The 27,348-nt window shown below is 41.5% G+C and overlaps 2 protein-coding genes across 10 annotated transcripts in view; one reads left to right on the top strand and one right to left on the bottom strand.

Moving 5' to 3' along the window:
* The window catches only part of NFATC3 (nuclear factor of activated T cells 3), a 40,500-nt gene extending 25,317 nt beyond the window's left edge, over positions 1–15,183 (top strand). For 2 of the 3 annotated variants that reach the window (XM_042480901.1, XM_042480902.1), the window contains 5 exons: positions 467–607; positions 1,460–1,515; positions 1,988–2,114; positions 2,436–3,497; positions 11,017–15,183. In XM_042480901.1, the coding sequence (XP_042336835.1) occupies positions 467–607; positions 1,460–1,515; positions 1,988–2,114; positions 2,436–3,497; positions 11,017–11,141 (1,511 nt within the window). In that variant the 3' untranslated portion in view covers positions 11,142–15,183. The remainder of the gene's footprint in view (positions 1–466; positions 608–1,459; positions 1,516–1,987; positions 2,115–2,435; positions 3,498–11,016) is intronic. The other variant, XM_042480903.1, reaches the window with a different exon arrangement.
* Positions 15,184–18,585: 3,402 nt separating this feature from the next.
* ESRP2 (epithelial splicing regulatory protein 2) overlaps positions 18,586–27,348 on the bottom strand; it is a 41,124-nt gene continuing 32,361 nt past the window's right edge. For 6 of the 7 annotated variants that reach the window (XM_042437591.1, XM_042437594.1, XM_042437595.1 and 3 more), the window contains one exon: positions 18,586–20,014. In XM_042437591.1, coding sequence (XP_042293525.1) covers positions 19,856–20,014 — 159 coding nt within the window. In that variant the 3' untranslated portion in view covers positions 18,586–19,855. Of the gene's footprint in view, positions 20,015–21,685; positions 21,800–27,348 lie in introns of all 7 variants that reach the window. The other variant, XM_042437592.1, reaches the window with a different exon arrangement.

Raw genomic sequence — 27,348 nt, 5'->3', positions numbered from 1 at the left:
GGCCACCCTATTATGGCAGTTTCTTGAAAAGTTTCTTCAGAGGAGGCTTGCCATTGCCATTCACTGAGGCTGAGAGACTGTGACTTGCCTAAGGTCATCCAATGGGATTACATGGCCAAGCCAGGATTCGAACCCTGGTCTCCAGAGTCATAGTCCAACGCATGTATGTATGTGCACACATGCTTGCAAAATATGAAACACAGAAGAACTAGACATCTCTTGTATTCAAGTTCTTTCTGGTGCAAACTTATTCCTTCGGGAGGAACTGCACAATGAGAGTGATCACCACTCGCTCTGAATAAATCTTACCAAGAAAAGTCTGTTACAGGGTCGCCGTACGTTGGAAATGACTTCAAGGCACACAACAACAACTCCACAATAAATGTGCATTAAGGCTTTTGGTGTTGTACCTGCTTAGCCATAGTTGCAATATACTGACATATTTTTGTATATCTTTTTCACAAAGCCCAGAGATCGGCCCAAGAACTTCCTCAGATAGAGAAATACAGCATCAATAGTTGTTCAGTAAATGGAGGCCATGAATTGGTTGTGACTGGATCTAACTTCCTGCCTGAATCAAAAATAATATTTCTTGAAAAGGGGCAAGGTAAGTTAGTCTTTTTTTAAAAAATGTAATGGAAGGTGCTTCATTATGAGACTGAAACGGAGAACCAAAGGTGTGTTTGTTGTAAATAAACGTCCTCTTGTCTCTTGCACAAGAAGAAAATTGATACTGATACCTAACACTGGAACATAAGTGTAGGAAGATCTCTCCTTCCTTTCATTTCTTCTTAGACATGCATCTGTAAAGTGTAGATACAGTATTATTAGCATCTTCTTCTGATTCTTCTTCTCAGCCTCAGTCTCTTAGCATTGTCAGAATCGGAAAACTGTTTCATACATTTTTTTTTGATCTGAAATCCAACTAGAACTGGAGTGGAACAATATATATTCCGTAATGTTTGGCACATGTTCATGAGGTCTTTGGTCTTTAAAATGAGTGCAGGATCTTCAGTAAGAAACTGTGTCAGTGTTTTTTTTCTCCACCTGATGTGGTCACTATTTCTAGCATACAGTATCTATCTATATCTGATTCCAATCTGTCATTATGCTTTTTCCTTTTGCTGCATTGGATGAATTAATTCTGAATGGGTCCCAGGCCAAAATATCACCTGATTTCTCTTCCTTCAGATTTTTCTTTGATCCCAACTTTGTCTGCACAGCATTTCCATTTCTGTAGTTTCCCTAGAAGTTAGACTTACCCTGCCAAGCATCTTTAGTCAAGACAATTTCACTTCAATACTATGCATGGCACTAGTACTGAGGATATTTTGCAATGAAACATGCCTTTCATAAGTCATCATTACTGTTAAGAATTTCAGTCTTGTGCTGTATCTACCCTTATTAACTGAGTTATGTTTGAATAATCTGATTTGAATTAAAACTTTTGTCTGAATAGATGGACGGCCCCAGTGGGAGGTGGAAGGAAAAATAATCCGGGAAAGAAGTCAAGAGGTGAGAATTCCTTTCTAACTTATTTTTTAATTCAGGTTGCTTGACAGAAAGTTAAGTAAACTGTGTTTGTTCATAAATGTTACTGCTTACTAACGGAACGGTATTAATTAAAAAAATACATTATTGACATTGATTTTCTAATATCAGTCGCTTTGCAAAAATGCGGAATTTAGAACCTAGCCTGTTCACTTAGGAACTTGCATTAAGATAGTGCCATTAGATTTAATTAAAATGATAATAAGGTCCTTTGAGGCCTTCAAAGTTTACAGGATTAGCGCATGTGACTGAGACGTTGCAATGGCCATTTGTTCAGAAGAAGGCACCATCACATCAAAGGGGTCAGTACCATAGTCTTAACACATCTTAGGAGATAAAACATATGCTTCATCAGGTAACCTAACAAAGCTTATGTAGAAGAAGATGCTAAGGTACACCTTGCATTTAATATATAACTTTATTCATTTTTATCCAGTCTACGATTGTTCTTGAAGTTCCTCCGTATCACAACAAAACAATTACGGCTGCTGTCCAGGTGCAGTTCTATGTTTGCAATGGCAAGAGGAAAAAGAGCCAGTCTCAGCGTTTTACTTACACTCCAGGTATGTATCGTCGTCTGAGTGTGAATTATGGATGATATTAAAATGTTCTTCACTGGGTTGTGGGGGTCCTGATTTTCTAAATAGTTAAACTTGTGGTTTCCATTGATTTGTAGATCCATAGTAGCCAGATTTAGACCAGGATTTTCTAATCCTTGTAATGGGTGATACAATCCAGGTTCCAGACTTTTCTCAGTACTACTCTGGAGTTCTCTGTGCTTCTTACAGCAGTCTCACTTGATTTAATGCAGCATCTTGCATGTATTGGTTTTAATATTTATCCATTCATAGTGAATTTTAGTTGGTTTCTTTTCTGTTATACAGTTGTACTGAAACAAGAGAACAGAGATGAAATGGATTTGTCTTCGGTTCCATCACTGTCCCTGACTCATTGTACAGGCGTCAAAGGACTTTCTTCTCTCCAAACTCAACTGCCTTCCCCCGATCCAGGGCTCTCACATGAAACTTTACTTTCTACTTCACCCAGGAGCCTTGTATGCCCTATTCAGCAACCATACACGCCCATGGTGTCCTCAGCAGTATCCCCATTGTCACACATTCAAGGTAGAAATATTAGTCCAGGTGAAGAGCATTCTGTTTTGCCCCCAGGTGTAGTTCACCAGTCTTTTCAGGTAACACCAACATCTTCTGTGAGGCCTTCCTACCAGCCTATGCAATCTAATGTTCTATTTAATGGACAGCCTGGTCTTCCCATTAACTCTGCCTCCTCCAGCCAGGGATATGATGCAGTTTCATTTCAGCAAGATGCAACTGTACCTCCGCTAATAAACCTTAGCTGCCAATCTCTGCCACCAATGCCGTATCATTCTTCGAATCCAGGTTCAGTGTCAACTTCAGCTGGAACAGGCGGGCATCCTTCAGCACACCCAGTTCAGTCAAGACAATCTTCACCTCATCTGCAACCGGTGGGGTACCATTGTCCAAATGCTCAGCCAGGTTCAGTCTCCTCTGCAATGACTCAGTCCCTTGGACACCCTTCCGCACAGTTGCAGCAAGTCACTTACCATTCTTCAAATCAAGGTAATAGTCCATCACCATCACCAAAATCCTCTCATTCTTTGGTCCATTCACCACGGTCTGGGCCATCTTCACCACAGTTGCAGCCTTTGCCTTACCAGACTCCTAGCTCAGGACCTGCCTCATCTCCTCCTCCAACTACTGTTAGTCACTCTGGACAACAGTCCCCACAGGCACATAGCCCAGGTTTGGGAGGAATTGCTGCAGCTTCATCTTTGATGCATCATAATATATGTGATACATCTCCATTTTCATCAGAGGGGTCAGATGTTAACATTAAGCCTGAACCTGAGGATCGAGAATTGAATTTTCAGACAATGGGGCTGCAAGACATCACTTTAGATGATGGTAAGTGATAAATGTGTTAGGACTGAAAGGTTTGAATGGCGGGTTACTTTTAGAAAAACAGTATAACAAAAAAATTACAATTGGATAGTTTGATCCAAACTCTGCACACATGGCTGTTCAGATTGTGGGGCTTTCCTATTCACTGCACTATTGCGGCACAAAGATATAAATAGGTAAATGCATTTGGGGAATATTTACTTGATTTGTGGACATTACTGTTGTAGTTCCACAAAACAGATACAGAAGATGCTATTGACACTTTTATTTGTGAGGTGTTTTCAGATTGGGTGGTATGGTTACAGATTTCAGAATACCTCTCAGAACATTCCTTCTGAATATAAATCCTGACAGTCTGAAAATGCTCTGCTTGATGCAGAATGCTGTTTCATGAATAAAAAGGCAGAATGGTGCTTTATTCTTGCAGATGTTAAGTATACAAGAAGCAGTATTTAGATGTGATTTGTCTTATACAGATACAATTGGAATGAATTTGGGTATTTCTGAATATCATCTTCGTGGTAATATTATAAACTAGTGATTCCCAACCTTGATCTTTTAGCTGTTTTGACTTTAAATGGGGGATTATAATGGAGGGAGAAAACCAGTTTGTAAATGTTTTCTGTCATATAAAGATTAGTAATATTTCATTTCATCTGAGGTTTTAAAAAATGCAAATTCTAATGCAAATCTGCAGGACCTGTTTTATTTGTGTATCAGAATACCACAAATGATATTAAATGTGATCCCCTGAATGTTGCACCACTGGGATCTAGGGACACGGATAACTCCATAAAAGTACATCATGGGCCATGAAGCTTTTAATATTTACAAGAAGTTGAAATAAATGTCGGCTTCTTGCTGAGTAAATGATAAGCAGATTGTGGTATGGAGGGGGGGTTAAGTTTTAGCCACTGAACAAAGATGCTTAAGCTCTCCAGAAAGTGTATATTTATTTGACTGATGTAAATAAATATGTCTGCTAAAAGGAATTTAATGATAGAATGAATAATACAACTATGTAGCTTTGAACATTTTTGTTTAAAATTTCTTTTTACAATAGTCAGTTATGCAGTCTTTGTTAACCAACTTGAGGTTACATTAACCTTGAATTATGTTCACTATCAGATTATGATGACCTTTTGTTAATCTTCTTTTACTTCCTTATCCGTTGTATCTCCCATTACATAAAGCTGTGGATTAGAAAGCCAAATAATAGGGCTGCACATTTATTCTAGATCAAAGCTAGCTCACTTGTTGGATTTCTCAACAGGACAGGAATCTGCTTTTGAACTAGTCTATGAACACATAGTAAGATCTCAATTCATTTTTCCTCTAAGCAATGTTCTTCTTATCTCTATATAGTTTCAGTTTATTCATGTGACGTTCTAGAGGGTGGACTGGCCCTGTTGAGGCTGTACATCTAGCACATAACCTTAATCATCATAGAGTATTGCTTACATCCTACGCATGTCTACACTCAAGCTACTTTTCTGTTCTTCAGATATGTATTTCTTAAAGTATATACATCTTGGTTTTTTCCTGGGAATCTCATGGAAGTCTGGGAGATATGATGCAGATATATGATATCACCTAGCATACTTGTGCACTGGTTACCATTTCATTGGTGTTCCTGGTGCTGGTGGCATATTTAGAATATGTAGATTCCCCCGAATGATATCCTCACTAGAAGGGCAGATGTGAAACAACTGGTGCTGGATAAGTCAAAGTGACTCCCTATTGCTCAGTCTTGTGACTGAGAAATTCTAGTTTTAAAGGGTCCAGATCCCCACTGTAGAAAGCTGAGTCTTAAATCACAGAGGGATGTGTATGGGACCTTTATGGTGATGCAAGGCAACTGAAAGTAATACTTAATTTTGATATTGAATTAATAGTCTGTTGGGAGATACCTGTCAGCATGCTGTGGTTGTTTGAAAAACTGGTGACTTGTCAAGGCCACATTTGCTAAGCCTGAAATATCTGTCTTCCATATCATCTCTTGATTCCAAGCAAGCTGAATCGCAGAGGCTAGGCCACAGTATAGAATAGGACAAGTTAATTATATCCTGGCTTGCTGCTATAGTGAAAATTGACATGATACTATCTGCTGGCTCTGCACAACAAAGACAAAGCTAAATATATTGTACCACTTCAGCTTCCAGTTACAAGGCTTGCAGCACAATCACAGCTGCTAGGGCTTGCATGAGGGTGCAGGTGCAGTATTCAAGGGGAAGTAGAGATGGCATTAAGAGCTCAGTAACCCTTGATGCCTGCTAGTCATCTTCATTGACTAATACCCATTAGCGTCTGTGAATGTCTCTGCCAAAGAAACAGTTAGTTATATTTTTCTGGAGCAACACATAGTGATTAATAATTTAACACTGGAAATTAGAGGAAGAGCAGCATTTTGGCCATGTCCAGAAAAAGGGCTGCTGTGGTGGGCTTCCATGAAAGAATACTATATATACACCTGTGAATAAGTCTAGAAATTTCAGTCAAAGGATTGACCCCAAAAACCTGAGCTGGCTTATCCACAGGTCAATGTATGTACTGTACTTTAACTCTTATTGAAAAAGAAACCATCTCCTGGTGGAAGCACTGACTCACCCTTGCTCTCTCATCCATCCAGCCTTTTAGTGTGAGCACAAACAGTTAGGCCTGCTTGAGTTTTGTAAGTTCTTTGGCAGTGTTTTCCTTTGCTTCATCCTTCAGATGTTTGTCATGTGCCCCTAAGTTTTACCCTCAACTTATCTACAGGTCATAGCAAAATCCATAATTCTGACCCCAAAACCTGCCCTCGACTTATACATGAAGTCGACTTATAGTCAAGTGTATGCGGCACTTGCCATTGCAGTCACTGATTTTGTGCCGTAGCACATGCTGTACTTTGCTAATATGTGAAGGCAATGGAAAAAATGTAAAGGATGGTCCTAGCAACCTTAACATCTCAGTTCTGGGTATTACATATGAAGATCTAAGTCAGTTTCATCTGACTTCCATTGCTTCTGTTCCTACGCTGTGGGTGAATGCATAGCCCTATGTGGCCTTCAGAGTGAACTTAGGATATTAAATAGATTTTGTGCTGTCCCCCTGCCCCAGATGTTGTGCCTGCCAGTGTCCTTGTTGGATTACCTATTTTCAGTACTGTCTACATGCATGACACTCATAGGCTTAATGTGTGAGACTTAACACACTTCCAAATGGATGTGTGCACATTCTGCCTATGCAGGTTAGGCTAAATACATAGATACACACATAAATACACACAAATAAGAGCTGGAATTGACAGGATTGCAGTCCCCCCACCCCAGACATTACAAATATCTGAGACATTATGTGCATCCTCTGCTGTGAGTGGATGCTAAATAGCATGCATTATGCTTTGAAAGTTGACCACTCTTACAACTTACAACTCTCTTGCCTCTGTGCTTTTCTGGATGCTTCATTTGCTCATGCAGTTCTGCTCTTTCAGCTTAATGGATGGGCACTTATTAGAGAATGCATTTACAGGCAGTAGATTCGGCCGTTTTTAAATTGAGAGATCTTTTTGTATTGTGTGTGTGTGTCGGGGAGGGAGTGTTGTTGTTGTTGTTGCCACTGCAAACATCAGAAGTCTGGCAATTATTCTAGTATATATTTCATTTATGCTACAAAACTTGCGGGTCTAGCCCATACATAAAGTGGTTCACACACACACACACAAACTATATAATAAACAGAATATATCGAAGGAATCCCTGAAAGGCATATAAGACTCCAGCGTAAAGCATTTTCATGTTGAAGTAAGAGTGGGCCCCCCAAGCCCTGGCTGTGCATCTCCTTTCTGAATAGCTGTGCATTGAGTGTGGTTGATAGGACTGGAAAACGGATGTGCAACTAGGATAGACCCATTTATTTGCTCTGTGACTTTCAGTGGTCCTCACAAACTGCCAAAAATGTTAAAAAACAAAATTTCAACCCCTGGCTTGAAAAACAGGTATTATTTTCATGTTAAACAGTGTGCTTGGGACAGGGGGGATACTGTATGTTTAAAAAGTGCATTGATGGACCTGGGGATTCTAGGAATGGTACGTCAGCCTTTTGAGGCAGAAAAAGAGGGATTTAGGAGAGTCGAGAATTGCCTCTTCAACAACCTCTGCTATAAATGAACACCACATAGCAGACAACAACACCCAGTACTTCACCAAAGAAATGCCCTACACTTAAGTGGTACCTGAACAGAGCTTGGCATGTTAAGTTTTTTCCCTTATGTCTCTTGGGACATTCTTGGCACATGCAGCTGTGCCAATATTCTTACATTTTTGGCATATCTATTTCAGAAGCAACATTACCTGGGAGTTGAGTCTGCAATTTACATTGCTCTCCTTCCCCAAATATTTTTTTTTCTGAAACTGAATTAAAACTTAGGCCTGTTCCAGACTGCCAAAATAAAGCTGCTTCGGGTCTCTTTGGAGGTATGCTGTTTAAATGCTGCATGCATCCGAAGAATCCGGAAGCTGCACCAAAGCTGCACTCTAGTGCTTAGGAATGGAGTGTGGGGGCTTTGGTACGACCTCCGGACTCTTAGGACCCATGCATCATTTAAATAGCATACCTCCAAAGAGACCCGAAGCAGCTTTATTTTGGCAGTCTGGAACAGGCCTGTGTCTGTGTTTAACTCTGTTCCAGTTTGACGCGTTAATATTTACTTTTGAGTGCAATTTCTCTCTCCTTTGTTCCTGTTTAAATACTGTACCTTTGCATCCTGGCAATTCACAAAGTAGTCCTTGCTTCTGTCTCTGTGTATGTGTGTGCAATAGTCTGGCTGCATTTTAAATTAGTTGTGTTTCTATTGAGGGTCTGCAACTCGAAGGCAGGTTTTGGTAGACTTCTAGTTTAAAGATCAAAAGGCAAAGGAGATCGTTCCAGCAACTTTATCAAGTGTCACTTGCCACCTGTTTCTCTTACAACTATGCCTCAAAATAATTTCCAAATGGTCAGCAGGTAATGAAGTAGTCTGCAATTCCAAGCTCTCAAGCTACATGTATGCAGGATTCCTGCCTTGCTTTTCTTTCTTTCACAGCTTCTGATCTTTTGGAGCAACATACACAAATGCATACAGTTTATAAAATTGCAGATGCGTCTCTATGCAGAACAAGAATTTACAAAACATTACAAGAGGCTTTCAACAATGAGGTTTTCCTAACTGGTGCTTCTGCTACTCGTACAGTCTTTATCAGATGGTTTTTCAAAGGATACTGCCTTACACACAGTAATTGACAGATTACTCAGAAATCAGTCCATTGATATAAATGATGTTTTAACACTGGCGCCAACTTCGGCATTGTTAAACGTAAAAAATGGGAAAATACAAGTTTTATCTAGGCCAGTTATCTGAATAACCAAATAGTAATAAGTTATATGGGGAGCTAAACATACCTTGTGACATTCGTCCAGTGTTTATAACTCACAGTTATATCTAACTGTGAGTACAGACTGAGAGTCTGAATCTCTCTGGGGTGCTTCCTCAGGCCATAGGGTTGAATAAAAGGACAAAGAAGCATGTTAAGACTTTTAGAAAAACAGTTTTCCAATTAACTCTCTAAATCAAATAACTTGGACAGGGATAAAGTAAAACCAGGCTGCAGACTTTGAAACCTCTTGCTCATGACAGTAAGAATTTGAGACATCCCTAGCTTTTGGCTAAGCCATGGAGACGTTACAGAATATATTGGAATATTCACTTGTCAGAATGGTAGGATTAGAGACAAGAGGGGTGTATAAATTGGAGGAATACACTTTGACACCACTTTAACTGCCATGGCTAAAGAAGCAGCAGTACATTTCTTTCTTTAACTTTAGTGAGAAGTCATGATCCTCTTTAAATAAGTTAAATTCCAGGGATACCTGTTGCAATTCCCAATGGAAAAGCAAAGTGAAGTGGAGAAAGGTTAGGGGCAGAAGTGTGACAATAGTGCTCAGAAGTAAAATGTGTAGTTGTGTGATTTAGCTCTATAGAGAGCTAAGCACTATCACCACTTAGTATATTGTTATTGCACATAATTTGAATGATTGCCAAAAAAACCTGAGAGGAAATTATGCCTTTATGTATGGCTGTGTCATAGTGAGTCTCAACTGAGAACTAACTAAGTTTTAACAGTGGTTTTAACTGACTTGGAATAAGAACAAGAAGTTATCAGCTCATAGTCCAGTGCGCCATAGAAAAGGCTGTACTTAAGGAACTGAAGAGAAACAGGATTTGTACTGAACTTGACAACCTTTAAGATCTTAAGTCCACCATTCTGTTGAGGTTCTTCTGAAGGCATCGCTTTCTGTGAGCTGTTGCCACAATTGCTGTGCTTGGAGTCAGTGACAAGTAGACCGAAATGGAAGAGCTTTTAAGGTAGGGAATGTAGTATCATGTGCTGCAGCCGAGAACAAATCCAGTGAAACCCTAGTGTAGCTTAGACCATTGGAGTGTTGTCTTGTATCTATTTTGAGAGATCTGTCCACAGAATGCCCCTTCTGCGGTCCTCTGCGTCTGCTGGCTAATGGTGGGTGACATCTGGCATTGCAGCTGGGAAGGAGGTTGAGGCTGTTGCTCAGTTGCATATTCATTTTGCACAAGGCTTAGCAATGAGGGTAAGCCAAAAAGGGGAAGCTGGCAGTGCAAAATGCAGTTGACGTTTCTAAGTAGCTCCCCAGGATACGCTCTTGGGAAAGGCCAGGTAGTTTAAAAGTACAGCCTCTAATGCTGTGGCTGAGCATAAAATCCCCCCTCTCTAGCTTTGAATCAGATGTACTTTGTCCAAGTCTGCTTCAGAGTAGTACAGTACAAAATCTGGCTGTAGCATACCAAGTTTTGGAATACTGTCTTCTAAGAATTTCAGCTGGTTTTTCTTTTTAGTACCAAATGAGTGCCTTTTTCTCTGTTCTGCCTTTGACTTGGTTTTAATATTGTGTTTATCACAGACTGTTTCATCTGCATCATTGGTTTTATTGATTTGGGGGAAAGGAGTAGGTTGGTATGATAACCTTGTTTGAAGAGTGGGAAGTTTACCTACCGATGACTTCTTCTTTTCCTCCTTCTCCTTCCTATTATTATTTCTTACCCGCCTCTTCTTATGGATTGAGGCAGAGAACTACAATAAATTAAATTAAATGATGATGATTATTATGTTTTATTAATAAAGCACTGTAAAATTTACATAGCGCTGTATGTATGATCAATTAAAAATATTTTAATTGCATTTTTAAAAAAGTCCTGTTAAGAGAGAGCTTAAACTAGTGTGGCTGAAAGTCTATAGCAGTGGCTCCTAAGCTTTGGTCCTCCAGGTGTTTGGACTTCATTTCCCAGAAACATAGCTAGAGATTCTGGGAGCTGATGTCCAAAGCAACTGGAGGACCAAAGTTTGGGAAACACTGGTCTATAGTATCACTATAAGTATGATCTAAAATGGAGAGCTCTAAAAACAAGTGCAGTTCAGGGAATGAAAATGAAAATTGGGGAGGTGTGTTAACCTTTTCTTCTTCTTTTTTTCAGTGAATGAAATCATAGGAAGAGACATGTCTCAGATCTCTGTTTCCCACGGAGCAGGAGTGACCATCCATTCACCACATGCATGCTCAGCATCCTTGGAGGCAGGAATGTCCGATGGAGTTCCATAGCTATTTAGGCTTATGAATTAAGCAATCCAGAGAACTTCGCACTTTCCCCCTTAAAAATGCTCCATCCCTTCACTAGAGTTCCTGTGCTTCCGACTTTGTGGCCTTGATGATCTGGAACCGTGGATCCTTGCAGAGCTGTTCTGGGGGATAGCGGGGTTACCCTTCTCACTTAGGGACAAAGCATCCTAATTCTACCCTTTTAGGATGCTGTAAAATTGTTTTGTAAAAATGAATACGAGACACAAGATACTTTAACCATGACAAAAAACGTTACCAATGAGCTTTGCTTGTTTTGTGCATTTAATAGAATTCTTTTATATTAAGTACTTAATTGTATGGAGAAATATAGTTTTGCTCTCAATCTGTGCAGTACTGAATGTGGGGATTTTTTAAAAAAAACACATCTTATATGCTGCTTTTCCTTAGGAGTGATATTAGGATTGTAAAATAAATTTGTATATGCAGGGGGAGGGATCTTTTTGAAGAGCCTTTAAGCTTATATGGTTTTAAAGAGAACCTTTTTTTTAATAATGAAATATTTCAGAGGCACAACATTAATTGTCATCTTAAGCCAATGCCTTTGGAAGTCTTGTTGTATAAAAGATTGTTAGCATTTTCTTTGGATTTTTAGGAAGAAAAGCCAAACGTAGATCTGTGTTCTTTATACACTGAACATCTTTGGTAGGCTGCAAAGAGACCATTCCATCATGGAAGTATTGGGATTAAAAAATACATTCCAAAATCTAACATTTATAACTTTATACTCCCCCCCCCCTTTGCCGGTTCAGGCCCCTACTGACAAAAACAGCTTTACTTGTTTGGAACAGTTTCTACGAATGCATATTTTTAGAGAGACAATTAAGATTTTGGGGATTTTTATTTTAAAAAAGCCATAAACCTTAACTGTTTTCAGCAAGGTTTTGAAATCCCTCAGGTAGGGTTTTTCACGCAGTCTGTGTCTTTTTGTATGTTAGATAAAAAAAAACCCTGATTATTTATATCTCTTGTGACTAAAACTTGCTTCTTAACCTCTTTTCTCGATGACATTGTGATGCTCCATTGTCTGAGACAAGGTGGGAATCGTATGGCTCTCCAGATATTGTTGACCTACTACTGCCAGCATTCTTCACCGTTAGTTATGCTGAGTTCGGATTCTGGGAGTTGCGGTGCAACAACGTCCGGAGGGCTGCAGAGTCCCCACCGGTGTCTGAAAAAGATGAATCCCAGCATTCAGTAAGGGGGAAGGTAACAGACTTTGATTGAATCAGTGAAACCCATTGTAGACCTTGACAAATTCTCTAAGCCCTTACGCTGTCAAAGATGTGCTCAACCTTGCTAATACTGTAGAGTCAGTCTTCGGAGGCATTGGCTGCCGTGAACTTGTTCAAGCAGCATTGAAATTCATGGGGATTGTACTTCCTATTACAACTTCCAGCTGCCCACTGTCAAGGAACAATTGGAGGTCTTTAAACAGAGGCTGGATGGCCATCTGTTGGCGATGCTTTGATTTGATTTCCTGCATGGCAGGGGGTTGGACTGGATGGCCCTTGCGGTCTCTTCCAACGCTATGATTCATGCCATGTCTTTAGAATCTCAGGCCTTTAGTTAGAAACAACAGAGTTGAGATTGCAGTTGAAACTGCCTAGTGTCACCGTTTCATATTAATATTTCATACAGTGCTGTAACTTGGAGGAGCCTATCTGATTTGGAACATGCAGGAGTATATAGGATCCAGATACATAAGATGGGAATCCCCACTCGATAGACTTGATTTCCGTTGATGATGTTTCTGAAAAATCAAGCTTATTAACCTTTGGATAACTGAACAGAATGGAAGATGCCAACTGGGAAAGAAGATTGAGGGAACCTTTGGAAACCACAGGATTCAGATAAAACTGTGGGTTTTTAAAAAATCTAACAACAATGCAGTATGTGAAATGTTGATGCTCTTTAGAGTGATGAACAGCAAGTTTGTCACCATAATGTCTGCCTTGAGCACACTCCAGGAAACCTGACTAGGGCTGCATCTGCACTGCAGAAATAATCTGGTTTGACACCACTTGAACTGCCATGGCTCAATGCTGTGTAATTCTAGGAATTGTAGTTGGTTGCGGCCCCAGAGCTCTACAAGGCATTGAGCCACGGCAGTTCAAGTGGTGTCAAACCAGATTATTTCTGCAGTGTGGATGTAGCCCAGGAAACCCTACGAGTTTCCTTTTCCTGTGAAAACGTGGAGCCTGTCTTAAGCCTCCTTTTAATCAGGCAAATGGGAATCCAGTTGGCTGTAGTTTGCAAACCAAATGATGTAGTACCCTCTTGCGTTTATTGGGCCAACCTGCCTTGAATCCCTTTGTGGGAGAAAGGCAGGATATAAATCCTTGAAATAAATACTGTAAAATATATATAAAACAAATGGCCTGCCAAAATTCGGCTTCTCCTTAGCTCCTGAGAATAGCAGCTTTCTTTTGTGGTTACTAGATTGCCAAGTAGAAAAATTAGAAATCAAAGGGCGTTGCTGAGATGTGGAGATGGTAGCCCCTTCTGCTGTTTCTTTGCAAGTCCATCTTGTCTTCTGTTGACGGAGTTCAAACTGATTTTTTAAAAAAGCTGAATGAAGTATGGATAGTTAAGCGTGTAGCCCTTCACTCCTTTTCAAAGAGTACACACCTTTTAATGTGTCCTTTACGATGGCAGCTGTATTGCCATTTTACGGCTTATTATAGTGGGTTTCCAGCAACCAGCATTTTTTGAAGTGATTTCATCTTTTGGAGCTTTCTGTGGCATCTCGTGCCCCTTAATGGTGTCTGATACAACCTCTTTTCCCTATAGGTTAGGGCTGCGAATCATGCAGCCTTCCAGGTGATGCTGGACCTGCAACTCCCAGCGTTCCCAGGTGTGATATTTAGGGCTGAGGGGAGTTGCAATCCAGTAAATCCTGGAGTGATGTGTGTTTTCCCACCTCTTCCTCCCGAGTCGTTTTGAGTTTGTATTGTACATAAAATGTGGGAACCCAGACAATCCCAAATTGCTATGCACTAAGTGAGCAATCCTCCTAGGCCCACAGCGTTACCGCCTTTCTTGCAGAAGCCTATTGAAAGGTACAGAGACCTCGTGGTGGTGGATTTTTGTTTTTGGATTGTTCACAGAACCTTCTGATGCCTTTGAATACCTTGATGCCTGTAGATGTAGAGATGCTTTCCTATTTAAAAGAGAAATGTAGACTTTGGGTACTAAAAAAAATAATGGTTGTATTTGCCTTGTAAAAGCTTCAGTACAAGGGTCTTAATTTTATTTTATTTTATTTGCTTGTGTGATGCTGTAGGTAAGACTGTTAATTTTGTGTAATGTAGTGGATATAAAAGCACACAATCTCCATTGGACTATGCAATTTACAACCTTCAGCAGCAGCCTGTGACTAGCATTTACCTTACTCGCCTCTCCTGCCTCCAAATCTACAATGGCTTTCTGTGCTGGTGTCCACTTAAAAATAAATACGACGGAAGGCATTGATTAACTCTTTTATAGAAAGAACAGAGGCTTTTGTAAATCAAATGAGGAGGCAGTGTATAAAGCCCATTTGATATGGGCTTTAAAAGTGGTCTTGGTTTTACCAGAGTTTGGCCACAGTTTGGCATTCATTGTAATAAACTTCAGGAAAAATGGAACTGCCATCCTTTCTAAACCAAAGATTAAAGAAGAAGACAAAAAAAAAAAAAGACAAATTTTGTTTGGATGCAAACGAATCTTGGGGAGCTTCTATTTTTGATACGCCGAATGTATGTCATTCCTTGAGGTTTGGAGATTGTTCAAATTGAAAATTTTATATTTAACAAACGTGGGACGATAATGATTTAAGACTAAAGGTTACATTCTAGATGTTTACAGAGCCTTGTCTTGTAATTTCATGTACATTTGTGTATTATTAAAAACATTTTTGTAAGTTATGATTGCAGTGCTACAAGCAGAAATACAAAGGGAAAAAATATATATATATGCATTTTAGGCTCTTGAATCATAGTGTTGAAATAAAGAAGGAAATGCATTAAAGTGTAGGTGTCCTCACTGAACTGTGGTTTGCGTGGCACAGTAGATGTCATTTATGGGCACTCAGCTAGATCAGTGATTCCCAAGCTTTGCTTCTCCAGATATTTTCCACTACTGCTCCCAGAATTCCTGACAGGTGGCCAAGCTGGCTGGGGCTTCTGGGAGCTGAAGTCCTGAAATATCTGGAGGACCAAAGTTTGGGAACCACTGCACTAGATGTTGATCAAGAAGCGGGACTCAGATGCTCAAAGTTGCTATATTATACCACCTCTGCTCTGGAATCACCCAAGACTAGGAGTAAGTCCCTTGCAACAAGTGATGTGCCAGCGTTGGCAAAGGCATTAACTTGCAGAGCTCTCAGATGGCAATGCCTGGGGCCCGCTGGCTTTTGCGTCTGCCTCTCTGCAGAAAGAGAGCAACTCTTCAAATGGGTCAAGGCAAGATCCTTGACCAATTTAGGATGGGTCTCCTTGATGGCGCCTTGGTCTTTACGGATGGTGCTGGTGATAAAAATAGAGGGGGACAGGAAAGAAAGAAGTAATGGAAGTGCCAAGGATTTCATGTTGAAGCAGTGAGGTCTGAAGCGCTCTAAATATAGTTGGGGAGTCTCTTGAATGCTCCTCTGTATTCTTGCCTTGGAACTAAACATAATGCTGGGACCATGAAGCACTTAAGGCCCTTGATGAGTTGCTTGTTTGATTTTAGGTTTTTGGAGGAACAGCGAAACCGATGGAGAGGGGTTTTGTGTGTGTAGATGCACACAGGTGAATGCAACATAAATGATTTGCACAGCTGCTGGTCTCATGCCACAACTGTGTCATAGCGGGCCAATTGAGTCCCTAAATTACTCGACGGACTCGTCGCCTTTTAAGATGAAGAGTGCCATGACAGGGAGGCATTTGCCCTTTCTAAATGGGTAATTTGCAAGCCTGCCTAAGGTTTGGAAGCACAGCTCATTGGCATTGGGGTTGATAGATGTTGCAGTCAGGCACAAATGGAGGATTGCAGGTTGAGTGAGGATGGCCTATCCTCAAAAGGCTGTCCAAATACCTTACCTTCTTGTGCAACCGAAGTCATCTTTTAAAAAGCTTGGGAAGATCAGCCATCTCTATTTTTCTGCAGCCAAGTACCATAAAACAAGAAATTGTCTTCATATGACCATGAGAGTTTATACAATAGATAGAGCAGCTCTTCAATCCTCCACTGCCTTAGTGCTTGGCTTGGCTTCTTTGTATTCAGCCTCATCCACTTGTTCAAACCTAGAGATGGAGCAAATGTGGGGCCCCAGATCTTGGATTGCAATGCGCATCATCCCTCATTGCTGCTGGGAGTCGCAGCACCAACATCTGAAGGGTCCTATGTGATTCCCAAACACTGATCTTCCAGATGTTTTGGACTTCAGCACCCAGCATTCCTGACTGTTGGCTTATGGGAATTGAAGTCCAAAATACCTGGCGAACTAAAGTTTGGGAACTATTGCTCAAGATCTTAAAATCAGGTATCTGATAACACCTTACCAGGACTGGAGTAAACACTGCTCTCGCTGCAAATAAGGGTCCAAAACATATTGCAGAAATAATCCAGTTTGAGACCACTTTAAATGCTGTAGTCCAATGCTAAGAAATCCTTGGAAGTGTAGTTTATGGTGGCATCAGAGCTCTCTTGACAGAGAAGGCTGTCACAAAGCTAGTTTCTGAGATTCCTAGCATTGAGCCAGGGCAGTTAAAGCAGTCTCAAACTGGATTATTTCTGCAGTGTGTTTTGGCCCAAGATTAGGTTTCTTCTAACTCTTACAATTTAATGTCTTCATTACTGATGATTGGATTGCAAAGAACCTAACATGAGAGACAAAGCCAAATAATGTCATCTGCTGTACAGGAATCCAGTGCTCTGGGAGCAAAATAAAACTGCCATCCCTTCATATCCCATGGTTTTAGTATGAGATGTGGGAATCATTTGCCTCCTCGCTGTACTGAGAAGAGGTGTCTTGGTCTTCAGGCCTTCACTTTCCCCATCCGACCCAGGCGCTGGTCTCGCCTTCAGCTTCATTGAAGAGCTATTAAAAGCCACTTTCATTCTCTGAGTCCTCCCTTGACACCTCTCAGACTGGCCTCTCCCTACTTCGCCTGCCAGCAACATCCATTAAATGGCTATTTCAGGTAGGGAGCAAGAGGCCCCATTTATACATTTCCAAGCAGGCAGGGCTGCATTTCTTCTCCTTTGCTCTGCATGCATTAGGACAAATGGTTCCCACAATCAAACATAATGCCGGGGCACTCAGAAATTCAGGAAAGACCCCCCTCTTGCTGTACCCTAAAGAGTACATTACGTGCCAAGGGCTGATACACAGAGAGAAAGATGAGGCTTGTTGTGCGCCACAATGTGGGGAATGGAGTGAAATCCCACCAAGGCAGGTGATAAAGAGCTTGCTTTAATCCCAATTTGGAAAATCATTCAAACGAGCTCACTTCAACGCCCAAAGAAGTGGCAAGTGAAAAGCCAATAGAAAGACCAGTGTTCTTCAACATCCGTATAAATGATTTTGATGAAGGAACAGATGTTTGCACACGATGCGCTCATGAAATTACATTTCCAGAATATAACCCAGGGACAAAAGGAAAAATATAGCTCCCCACCCCCCAAAGCTAAGTCAAGGAACAATAACAAAAAGTTATAATGGTTCTTGTGGTGTTTTGAATGTGAAGGGGGCCACCTGATGGTGACATGGATTAGTGCAAGTGTTCAAAGCTTTGTGATTCTCAAGATCACTCCTCAATCTTTGGGGTAATGGATTGCAGCCCCTGGAAGCCCCACCTGGCTCAACATGTATAAACCCCCATTTCTATTCACACGATCAAACCTTTTCTTTCCCTTTCAATCCCAACCCCGTATCCTCCCATTTTCCTTACCGTACCAGTTTCCGGGTGGATCCCAGCTGAAGTCCTATAGCTAAGAGCAATTTCAAAATCCCTTCTCTTGGGGTGCTTGGAGCAACTCCTAAAGAAGTAGACTTAGGTCTACAAAAGCTCATGCTGCCAACTTCTTTCTTTCAGTTAGTCTCAAAGGTGCTACAAGATCTCTCCACAGCGGGATCAATGGGCACCAGTTTCGTTGTGCATCAGGACACAAACTAGGGAGTGCTGATGCCCACTGGGACATTCTTGCCAGCGTCCTGTTTTGCATCTTCACATTTCACTTACGGGGTTTCGTAGAGCCTGGGCTGCTAGGTATACATAAAGTTACATGATTTTGACCATGTTAAAGGATCCCAACCAGTGCAGAAAAAGCCTCCATTCCCTCACTGCATGGCCCATCAACTCAGCACACCTTTCTGCAATTCTCCATCTTGGGGGTTTTCAATTCAGACCAGAGATGGTAAAGGAGCTCCAAGTAGCCAGTGTTCTTTCTGCAAGTATCTTTTTTATTATTTCTTATCATATAAAGAAGCATACATCATCATTTGGGGTGGGGATAGGGGTCTGATTCCCTTTTAAGTACTACTCAGAGTTGTACGCCTAGCCAAAAGAAGAAGAACGCAATCCCTGCACACACACAGGTCCCTCGAGAGCCTTTTGCACAAGTGGGCTCCTTGTCGTTTCTTCTGCTGTTATTGCACATTTTGAGAAAAGTCCTGATCAAGGCACAGTGAAAACCAAAATCATCTGAGTGCTTCTACAGTAGACGTCTCATTACAGGCTACACAACATAAAAACTATATCCTTTGAACATGTATATACATACATTAAAAAATAAAAAGAGACATGCACTAATTACGTCGAGATTTCCACTCCTGTTTTGTTTGCTTCTTTCGTAATATACAAATAAAGTATTAAGGCTGTAAACAAAAGGGCATGCACATAAACTAGAGCAAAATATGCTTTAATACAGTATCCGAGAGCTATGAGCCTTAAATAAAACAAAAACATATAAGTTACTAGTCCTTAAGGTTTATGTGCCGTACTTGTCCCTAGTGAAATATTACTTTTAACATAAAAATATCTGGATTTCTTTTCGTTTGGTTTACAAGTTGGCAGCTTGAACGCTATGAAACCGATATGGCTTTATGTTTAATTATTTCTGTTGAACCTCACAAAAAAGCTTATTTTAAAAAAAAATCCTGAAAAACATCTTCTCTGAATTCATTTGGATGCTGTTTCCAAGCTTAATCTACAGAAACCAAATAGAAACATCCCACAGGACTTGACAAGGCAACATTTCTGGGGAAAGAGTCTTTGGAAGAAAGGCTTCCCCGCGCCTCTCCGACCCCTTCCTCCAAATAAAGGCACATCTTTTGGCAAACATGGATTCGAAACTAAAACGACGAGTTTAAAGGAGGTTGATTAATACGCCTCCTTTTCCTCTCTGAATTATTACATAAAGCAAAACGAAAATTGATCCCTTGAGGCTATGACTGCTGAACTGCCGTCGGCGCTCTCCAAATTAATGTGTCGGGATTTTTCACAGAAATAATGCATTCTAGAACTATGTTCTAATTTTGGGTGGGATGAGCGGTTCAGTTTCATTCCTCTTGCTGGAAGCCGCTCGCGAGGATTAGTTGCCCTTAAGTTGCAGGAGGAGGAAAAGACACATTGGCGAGGGAAGACCTGGTTGTTCTTGAGGGTGGAAGCTGGTTCCCACATTTCAGGCCATCTGCCCAAAGACCTTTGGGGCTAGACTAGGCAGAGTTCCACACAGTGGCTTCCCAGGAGGCACCCGCTTCGCTCAGCCACGGCTTTCCTGGCCGAGTCCAGGCTGGGGAAAGTGACCAAAGCTTCTCCGCTGGGCTGACCACTGAAGTTGTAAAGCGGGAGGATGGCGTCTGCATGGAGCTGCAAGAATGGAGAGGGAGAGGTCAAAATGCCAGCTGGGGAGCTAGAGAATGAAAAGCCACCCTGCGATGTTGCTTCCAAAACAGGACGCCTTGCAATCTCATGCCTCATGGAGCGCTGGGCCAAGCATGACTGCCCTAGTCTTGCTGGGATAACTTGCCTAACTTGCAAAGATGGGAAGAGTAACTTTTTAAGGATTATGGCTATCATCCTGTTCAGCAATTATGAAATCATAAACTGGACACAAATCTCCCCTGGAAGCCAAGATGACCAAACTGAGGCTGTCATATTTCGGACCCCCATGAGAAGGATGGACTCATTGGAAACAAACAACGATGCTAGGAAAGGTGGAGGGAGGTAGAAAGAGAGGAAGGCAGCATGCTAGATGGATGGACTCTATGGAGGAGGTCACAGGCATGAATTTGCAAGACCTAAACAGGGCAGTGTAGGATAGGCATCTTGGAGATGTCTCATCTACAGCATCTCTGCTGATCCCCTGCCTTTAAAGAGAGGCCCATCTTTTGGATGAAGGGAAGAGAATGCAGTGCTGCACTATTTCTTAACAATCACTACATAACACAAACACACACATGGCAAGAGATTGCAAGTTTTGGATGAAAAGAGACCCATTTATGGCATTCTGTTTGGAACCAATCATAGATTCCAGTCTGGAGTTGCTTGGTTCTGCTCTCATGACCCTTTTATCATTCAGTGATCTGCCTCCAAGCATCATGGTGCTGAATGCCTCACTTGGATTTCTAAGTCTGTCCTTGCTTTACCAACTATCTGGAAGCTAACTTTGTCAACTCAAAAAAGTCAAGGGGTTGAGGAGATGAACACACATACACACCAGCCTTCACCAATCTGGCATCCTCCAGATGTGTTGGACTACTACATCTGACTGTGGGCTCAAGGGAATCAGTATCCAAACATCTGAAGCTCACCAGGTTGAGGAAGGCTGCTCTCTAGATTCAGGAGGTCATTATCATGAACAATCTATATTCCTGGAGAGGGAAAGAAACTCGACAGTAATCCTCCACATACAGGATGTGGAAAACTAAAATACACCATGGTCACAGTTCTTGAGGCCATGAATACCACTCCCCATGCTCCACCTTGGAAAGCAAATGTGGAACATCCTGCCATTCCTGCCATCCAACCCCCAGTTGCAGATCTCACATATTCAGTGGACCTGAGGAATATACAGTGAATTTTAAAAGAGTTACCCATGGTGTTAGGCCTATTCTGGTTTAAGATTCAGTACCACAGATACCTCCTTTAAAGGTCTAAACTAGGATCTAGAGCAGATCCACTGACATCAAAGTCACCACTGCATCCAACCACAGAAACAGCAGAAGGGCTCAAGATAAATCGTGGTAATTTTTCTTTTAAAAAGGGGGAGAGAGCCAAGCAGACACATAACACTGAGCGTCCCTTTTCTGCCAGAAGCACAAACATGGCTTGCCATCATAATCATCATCTGTTTTGCCAACTGGGTTAGTTGATTCATGCGGGCGGTTATGCAAGCAAACGTTAGTGAGCAGAGGAGTCCCCATGGCAAGACCGGAAGAGAGGATGCAAAAACAGGCAGGCAAAAATCATTCTTCCCCCGGCAGCCCCGATCGCTTCCATTCACCATTGAAGCCTCCACTTCTGCCGATCTGAGCTTACCTTCTCACCGGAGGTTACAAACACTTACAAACACACCCAGTCTTTCGGTGCTTGTAATACACTCCTCGCTTGGTCGTTGAGCTGAATAAGGCCATTGTAGTCATCGGGCACATACTACAGTACAAGTGTGATACACAAGATCAGCGAGGGAAGGGGAAGGTCGTTTTGTACCAGCAAGCGACTTTTGTGTACGTATATATGTATTACACCTACAACCGTAACATAGAGAGGCTGCTTCATACCAAACTAGACGTTCAGTCCATCTAACTCCATACTCTCTGCCTCAAGACGCAGCAGATTTCCAGAATTTCACTGTCCCATCACAATCTCACTTTCTCAACTTAAATAAATATAATATTTTTGTGTATTTTTCGGGCTCTGTGGCCATGTTCTAGAAGAGTTTATTCCTGATGTTTTGCCTGCATCTGTGGCTGGCATCTTCAGATGATTTCTCATGGCCACATAGATCAAAAAATCCACAAAAAACTATGGATGCCAGAAATAAAATATTGCTTCTTGAGATAAAGGACATGATGGCAGCTCTTCTTTTCCATGTACAGAACTTTATGGGCAGCAGGATAATTTAGGGCAATGATGCCCAAACTCCAGTCTTCCAGATGTTTTGGACTTCAACTCCCCAAAGCCCCAGCCAACGGTCAGGAATCCTGAGAGCTGAAGTACAAAACATCCCGAGGACCAAAGTTTGGGATGCGCTGATTTAGGGGCTTCAAGGCAGGAAGGGCCAAGGAGAGAAGGAAAGGTGGTTCAATTTAACGTGGTCCAACCACGTTGGATATATTTGGGGCAAATCAGCCCCACAACCTGCATTTTTTTAATAAGGTGAGAATAGAAGAATAGCCATGCTCACAACAGGCTGATTCCTGAGCATTTTGCACACCGCAAAACAGCCTCCAATTAGATATGAAATGTTCCAGGGGTTATGAGCATAGCTGGCACACACTAGTCCTCCACTTGGCAATGCAAGCCTGGCTGATTGAAGCAAATCCTATAAAAAGCTTGCTCAGGTCTCATGAGAAAGACTTAGTCCCAATTTCTATGGACCCTGGACCTCTTGTGAGAAGCTCTCCTTTCGCAGGACTCAAGGCAGGCTTCATATAAGAGGATATGTGGGACCCACAGCTTTTTCCTCTAAAAGAGGAGAATGGCCAGAGGCTTTGGAAGGAACAGCTCCAAAGTTAGGGTTTCTCCATTAGATTATGATGGCAGCAGCTTTCCTCGGATCTCAAGCAAGCAAACAGCAAGCTTCCAGGCAACACTTCTCTAAATATAAGTACCATGGTCTGGACTTAGTCCATGGAACAAACAAAACATTTCATGTGAAAAAGTTTCTGGAGGGTGCCAGAGGTTTTGGCAAAGCGCAGGGCAGCAAAAGCCTTTCATCAAACATTTGCTGATGTCATTGAATTTTTTGTAATTAATTTTACCCTGTTAAACCGATGACCTTTGGCTAACTAATAAAATTCAATTTGTCCCCGCATCAATCATCTGCACCAGATGCCTCCGCAGCAGCATTTGGGTGGCTGAGACTCACTGCAAAACCACCCTTAAAAATAAATCTTTGCATCATCTACACTCCTAACACTCTCCACCGGGGAATGAGCAACTAACTTGTTACCCTCTAGTTGCTGTTAGACTGCAACTCCCACCATCCATAACCAACAATAAGTAGTGATGGTGCCCAACATCTGGAAGGCTGCAAGTTATCCACTCCAACCAACATTGCTCAACTGAGCAATTTTAATGTTTAATGCAAATTGTTAAATTTTAAAATTAAATTATAAAGTTAATAAAGTTAGAATCAGTTAGCCTTTTGAAAGTTGTTTAATTGTTTAAATTAACTGCTGTTAAAATCGTTTGGTTTTTTTAGACTTTGCATTTACATTTTAATGCTTTGTATTGTTTTAGATTTTGTTAGCCACCTTGACTCCCTACACTGGGAGAAAGGTGGGATATAAGTAAAATACAATAAAGTAAGTAATAGTAATCATGGTGTAACACACACTATGTTACAACCATGAAATGTTCTGGAAAAGCTAGAATATGTATTATCATCAAAGTGTAACAAACAAGACAGGAAAGAGACTGGAAGGCCTGTTACAGACTGCCAAAATAAAGCTGTTTCGGGTATCTTTGGAGGTATGCTGTTTAAATGATGCATGGGTCCTAAGAGTCCGGAGGTTGTGCCAAAGCCACACTCCATTCCTAAGCACTGGAGTGCAGCTTTGGTGCAGCTTCCGGATTCTTAGGACCCATGCATCATTTAAATAGCCTACCTCCAAAGAGACCTGAAGCAGCTTTATTTTGGCAGTCTGTAACAGGCCGAAATCTTGCAATTTATGCTAGGATCAGAATCCTGTTCAGACATTATGCGTTTGTAACTCAGCACCCAGAGGTTGTTCTCACAAACCTTTGCAAGGAGGTATCCGGTCCGTTCTTATGCAAATAGTTATCCATTTGCTTACAGTGAAATAGGAAAGCTTTAAAGCCAGACCAGCATGTGCGCATAGCTTCAGTTCCCAAGACATGAAATGGCCATTGCTCTGGACATTGCTGATGTGTCAAGTGTGTTGGCAGAATGCTATGCTTTGTGGGATCTGAGCCTAGAGATGCTTTCACTTAGCTAGCGTCAAATACAAAACCTTTCTCTCCTAAGAATCAATGGCATCTTTTTAAATGCTCTTCCATGTCATCAGTCAAGCACTGTCAGCTATATACTGTCCAATATGAAAAGGATAATGTGTTCAGATGTGAAAATCAATTTAAACTGGATGACAGACATTGGATTTCAAAGCATTACTAAGAAACACCGGGAAAGTATTTGGCAACAGATTTCACAGAAGCAAACCAGTTTCCAGTTTAATGCAAGTTTGTAAATAGCCATCAATGGGCCTGTGTCCGAGCTGCTGCAAACTGGAGCAGAATTCCTTCCTTTTATGGTTTTTAGAGCTGCCACGTACAATAAGATGGCTAACAGTAGTATATCTGAGCTAGTAAAATGTCTCTGTCCATGGTTTTCTAGACTTCTTTTCCGAGGCTATTCTAGTTTTACACTGGATTGGGAAGAAGAGAGGGGATCATGGCTATCCTTTTTGCTGTGCTGATGACTAATGCTATGGTTTCTCAAACACATTTCCAATGAGTTTTCCATCTGGTACCACAATTTCTGGCTCTCCAGCCCTTTCCCTTCACCTCCACAGCTTAGTCATACAGTCACCGTTAATGACATTAATTACACTGTAATTAAGACATGTTCATCTAATGCATCCAATGAATTACTGAATTAGCTGCATCACTTGAGCTTATGTGAATGTTTTCAATAACCTCCAATTTGCAGCGCTAGGTCATAAGTGGGAATCATGAAGCCGTGCAGATGCTTTATACTGCAAATCCCATCATCCCTAGCCAGCACAGCCATTAGTGATGAATGCTGGATGCAGGCTTGCAACCATTCTCATTGCTGAACTAGATGGCAGTGAGTAGATGTGCCTTTGGAAAAATAAGAGCAGAGGCGACTATTCTTTAAAAGGAATGCCTCTTGGAGTGTGGGTGCTTCAGTATTATGAGCATATTTAGCTGACATTATCAGGGCTGAGATGCCTCTTGAGACACAGTGGAGCAAACAAAAATGGTACTCAGGAACGCATAAAGGATAGAGCAAAAATGAAAGCTTAAAGATCACATAAACGTCAAGACTGCCATCCTATCCTTTGACACAAGCTCATGATCATGGCATTCATATACTGGTCTGTTCAGACATATACACATTCTTCATAATAATTATTTGTTGGCTGCTTGTATTACTGTTTTCAAACTGCTATACTTGCTGCTTTCCTTGGATAGGTTGCGAGCCCCCATGGGAAAATGGCATCCAAAGAAATAAATGACACCAATGATAAGAAACAACCAGGAATATGCCATGCTGAGCCCCAAATGTGCCCCCCCCCCCCCCCCCCGTCCCTTCTTTCATGCTCACAAGAGGACTGGGCGCTTTTACATCCATTTTAAAACAAAACACAGTTCTCTAGACATCCAAAGCTGAGCATGTTTCACACTATTTTCTCCCCAGAACAAGCTAGGAAGTGAAACCACAGTTTGATTCTAAGAAGGAACAAGCCAGGATCAAACATGGTTTCAGAGGAAGAAGAGGAAATTGCTGACATAGCCAGAAACCATAGTATTTGATAACATTGGAACTAAGCCATTGTTAACATAAGAAGAGGGTTTGTTGGATCAGACCAAAGGCTTATCTAATCCAGAGATCTGTTCTCATGGTGGTCACTTGGATGACCCAAAGGGCTGCCCACAAGTGTGGTGTGAGCACAACACAATACACTTGTTCATATTGGAAGCACGCTTCAATATTACTGGGTGAGTGGATGAGAAATCTGAATTTAAATTACAATTTTGGAATCCAATTTTATATGTAGCTTACACATTATCTTCCATTGTAAAAGCAGCTAGAATTCCTGGGCTCTGGGGAGGATCCAGACTGCTCCCCTTTCAAAACACAGACCAGAGCGATGTTGGGCCATTGAATTTCAATTCTAGGCATGCGAGGACAATGTCCTTTAAAAACCTCCCCTCTGCTTCCTACCCTGTCATTCAATCAATCTCCCGCGTATCAATGCTAGCCAATGGCATCACAGCATCTAAATATACAGCGCTACGTTCTTTGCATGACAAACGGCGAGAGGCTAATTCAGTTCGACAAAGCAGCAGCGGCACAGGGAAAGTTCAAGAATAGATCCTGGCATGAGCAAATGGTTCATTCATTTTAAAGACTCCTAAGTAAGGGAGGGCTGTTTGGAGGAGACAGGGGAAATATATAGAAGGACGGTGTAACTTAAACCCAAAGAATGCTTCAGGTGGGCTGGAGTGGCGGTGATGGAGAACGGAAATTTAAAGTGATGAATACACAAATATTCACAGGTAGGAATAATGGTCTGGGAAGAAAACTAAATTGGATATAATCTAATAGCCAACCTGAACACATTCTAATCCTTCAAATTAGGTTATGCAAGCCTATTGATAACAAACTCATTCTTTGGTAGCAGGTTCAATTCATTAGTAGCCAAAGGGTACTGCTCACCTGCATGAAGACATGACAATCTTTGGGAATTTCCCCAAATTTAAGGGGGGGGGGGAAGCAAGGGGAACTCAGTCTTCCCAGCTCACACCCAAAGACCTCAGTCCAATAGGAAATAAGCATCCCACAACACTACTAAATGCTCACCAACCGCTAGAGAGGATGGAGGATGCAAAACTAGGATGGTGGGGAATAAATAAGTAGCCAGAGAGCCAAATTGCCATCATTCAGTGACAACTAGTTTGCTATAGTTGTTGGACTGGGATTTGGGGTTTGAGAAGTAGAGCAAACTATTGCACTCTACTGACATGTTGGACTATAATCTCCATTGGCCCCAAGCAGCATGGTCAGGGATTATAGCTGGAGTGAGCAAAGTGGAGCTTGGTGGCCACATGAACCTCTGGGTTTCAGTTCTGCGGCCCATGAAGCTTCCTCCATCAATCTTCCAAAGCACCCAATCCCTCCAATTTGGGGGGAAACGTTTTGACTCCCTTTCAAATGGATTCTTCTTGCCTGAAAATTGTATAGAGAATTCCTTAAAAGTACGCAGACACAC

The sequence above is a fragment of the Sceloporus undulatus genome, chromosome 8 (genome assembly GCF_019175285.1).
Source record: "Sceloporus undulatus isolate JIND9_A2432 ecotype Alabama chromosome 8, SceUnd_v1.1, whole genome shotgun sequence".
Lineage (NCBI taxonomy): Eukaryota > Metazoa > Chordata > Lepidosauria > Squamata > Phrynosomatidae > Sceloporus > Sceloporus undulatus.
This window is presented reverse-complemented; position numbering and strand designations above follow the sequence as displayed.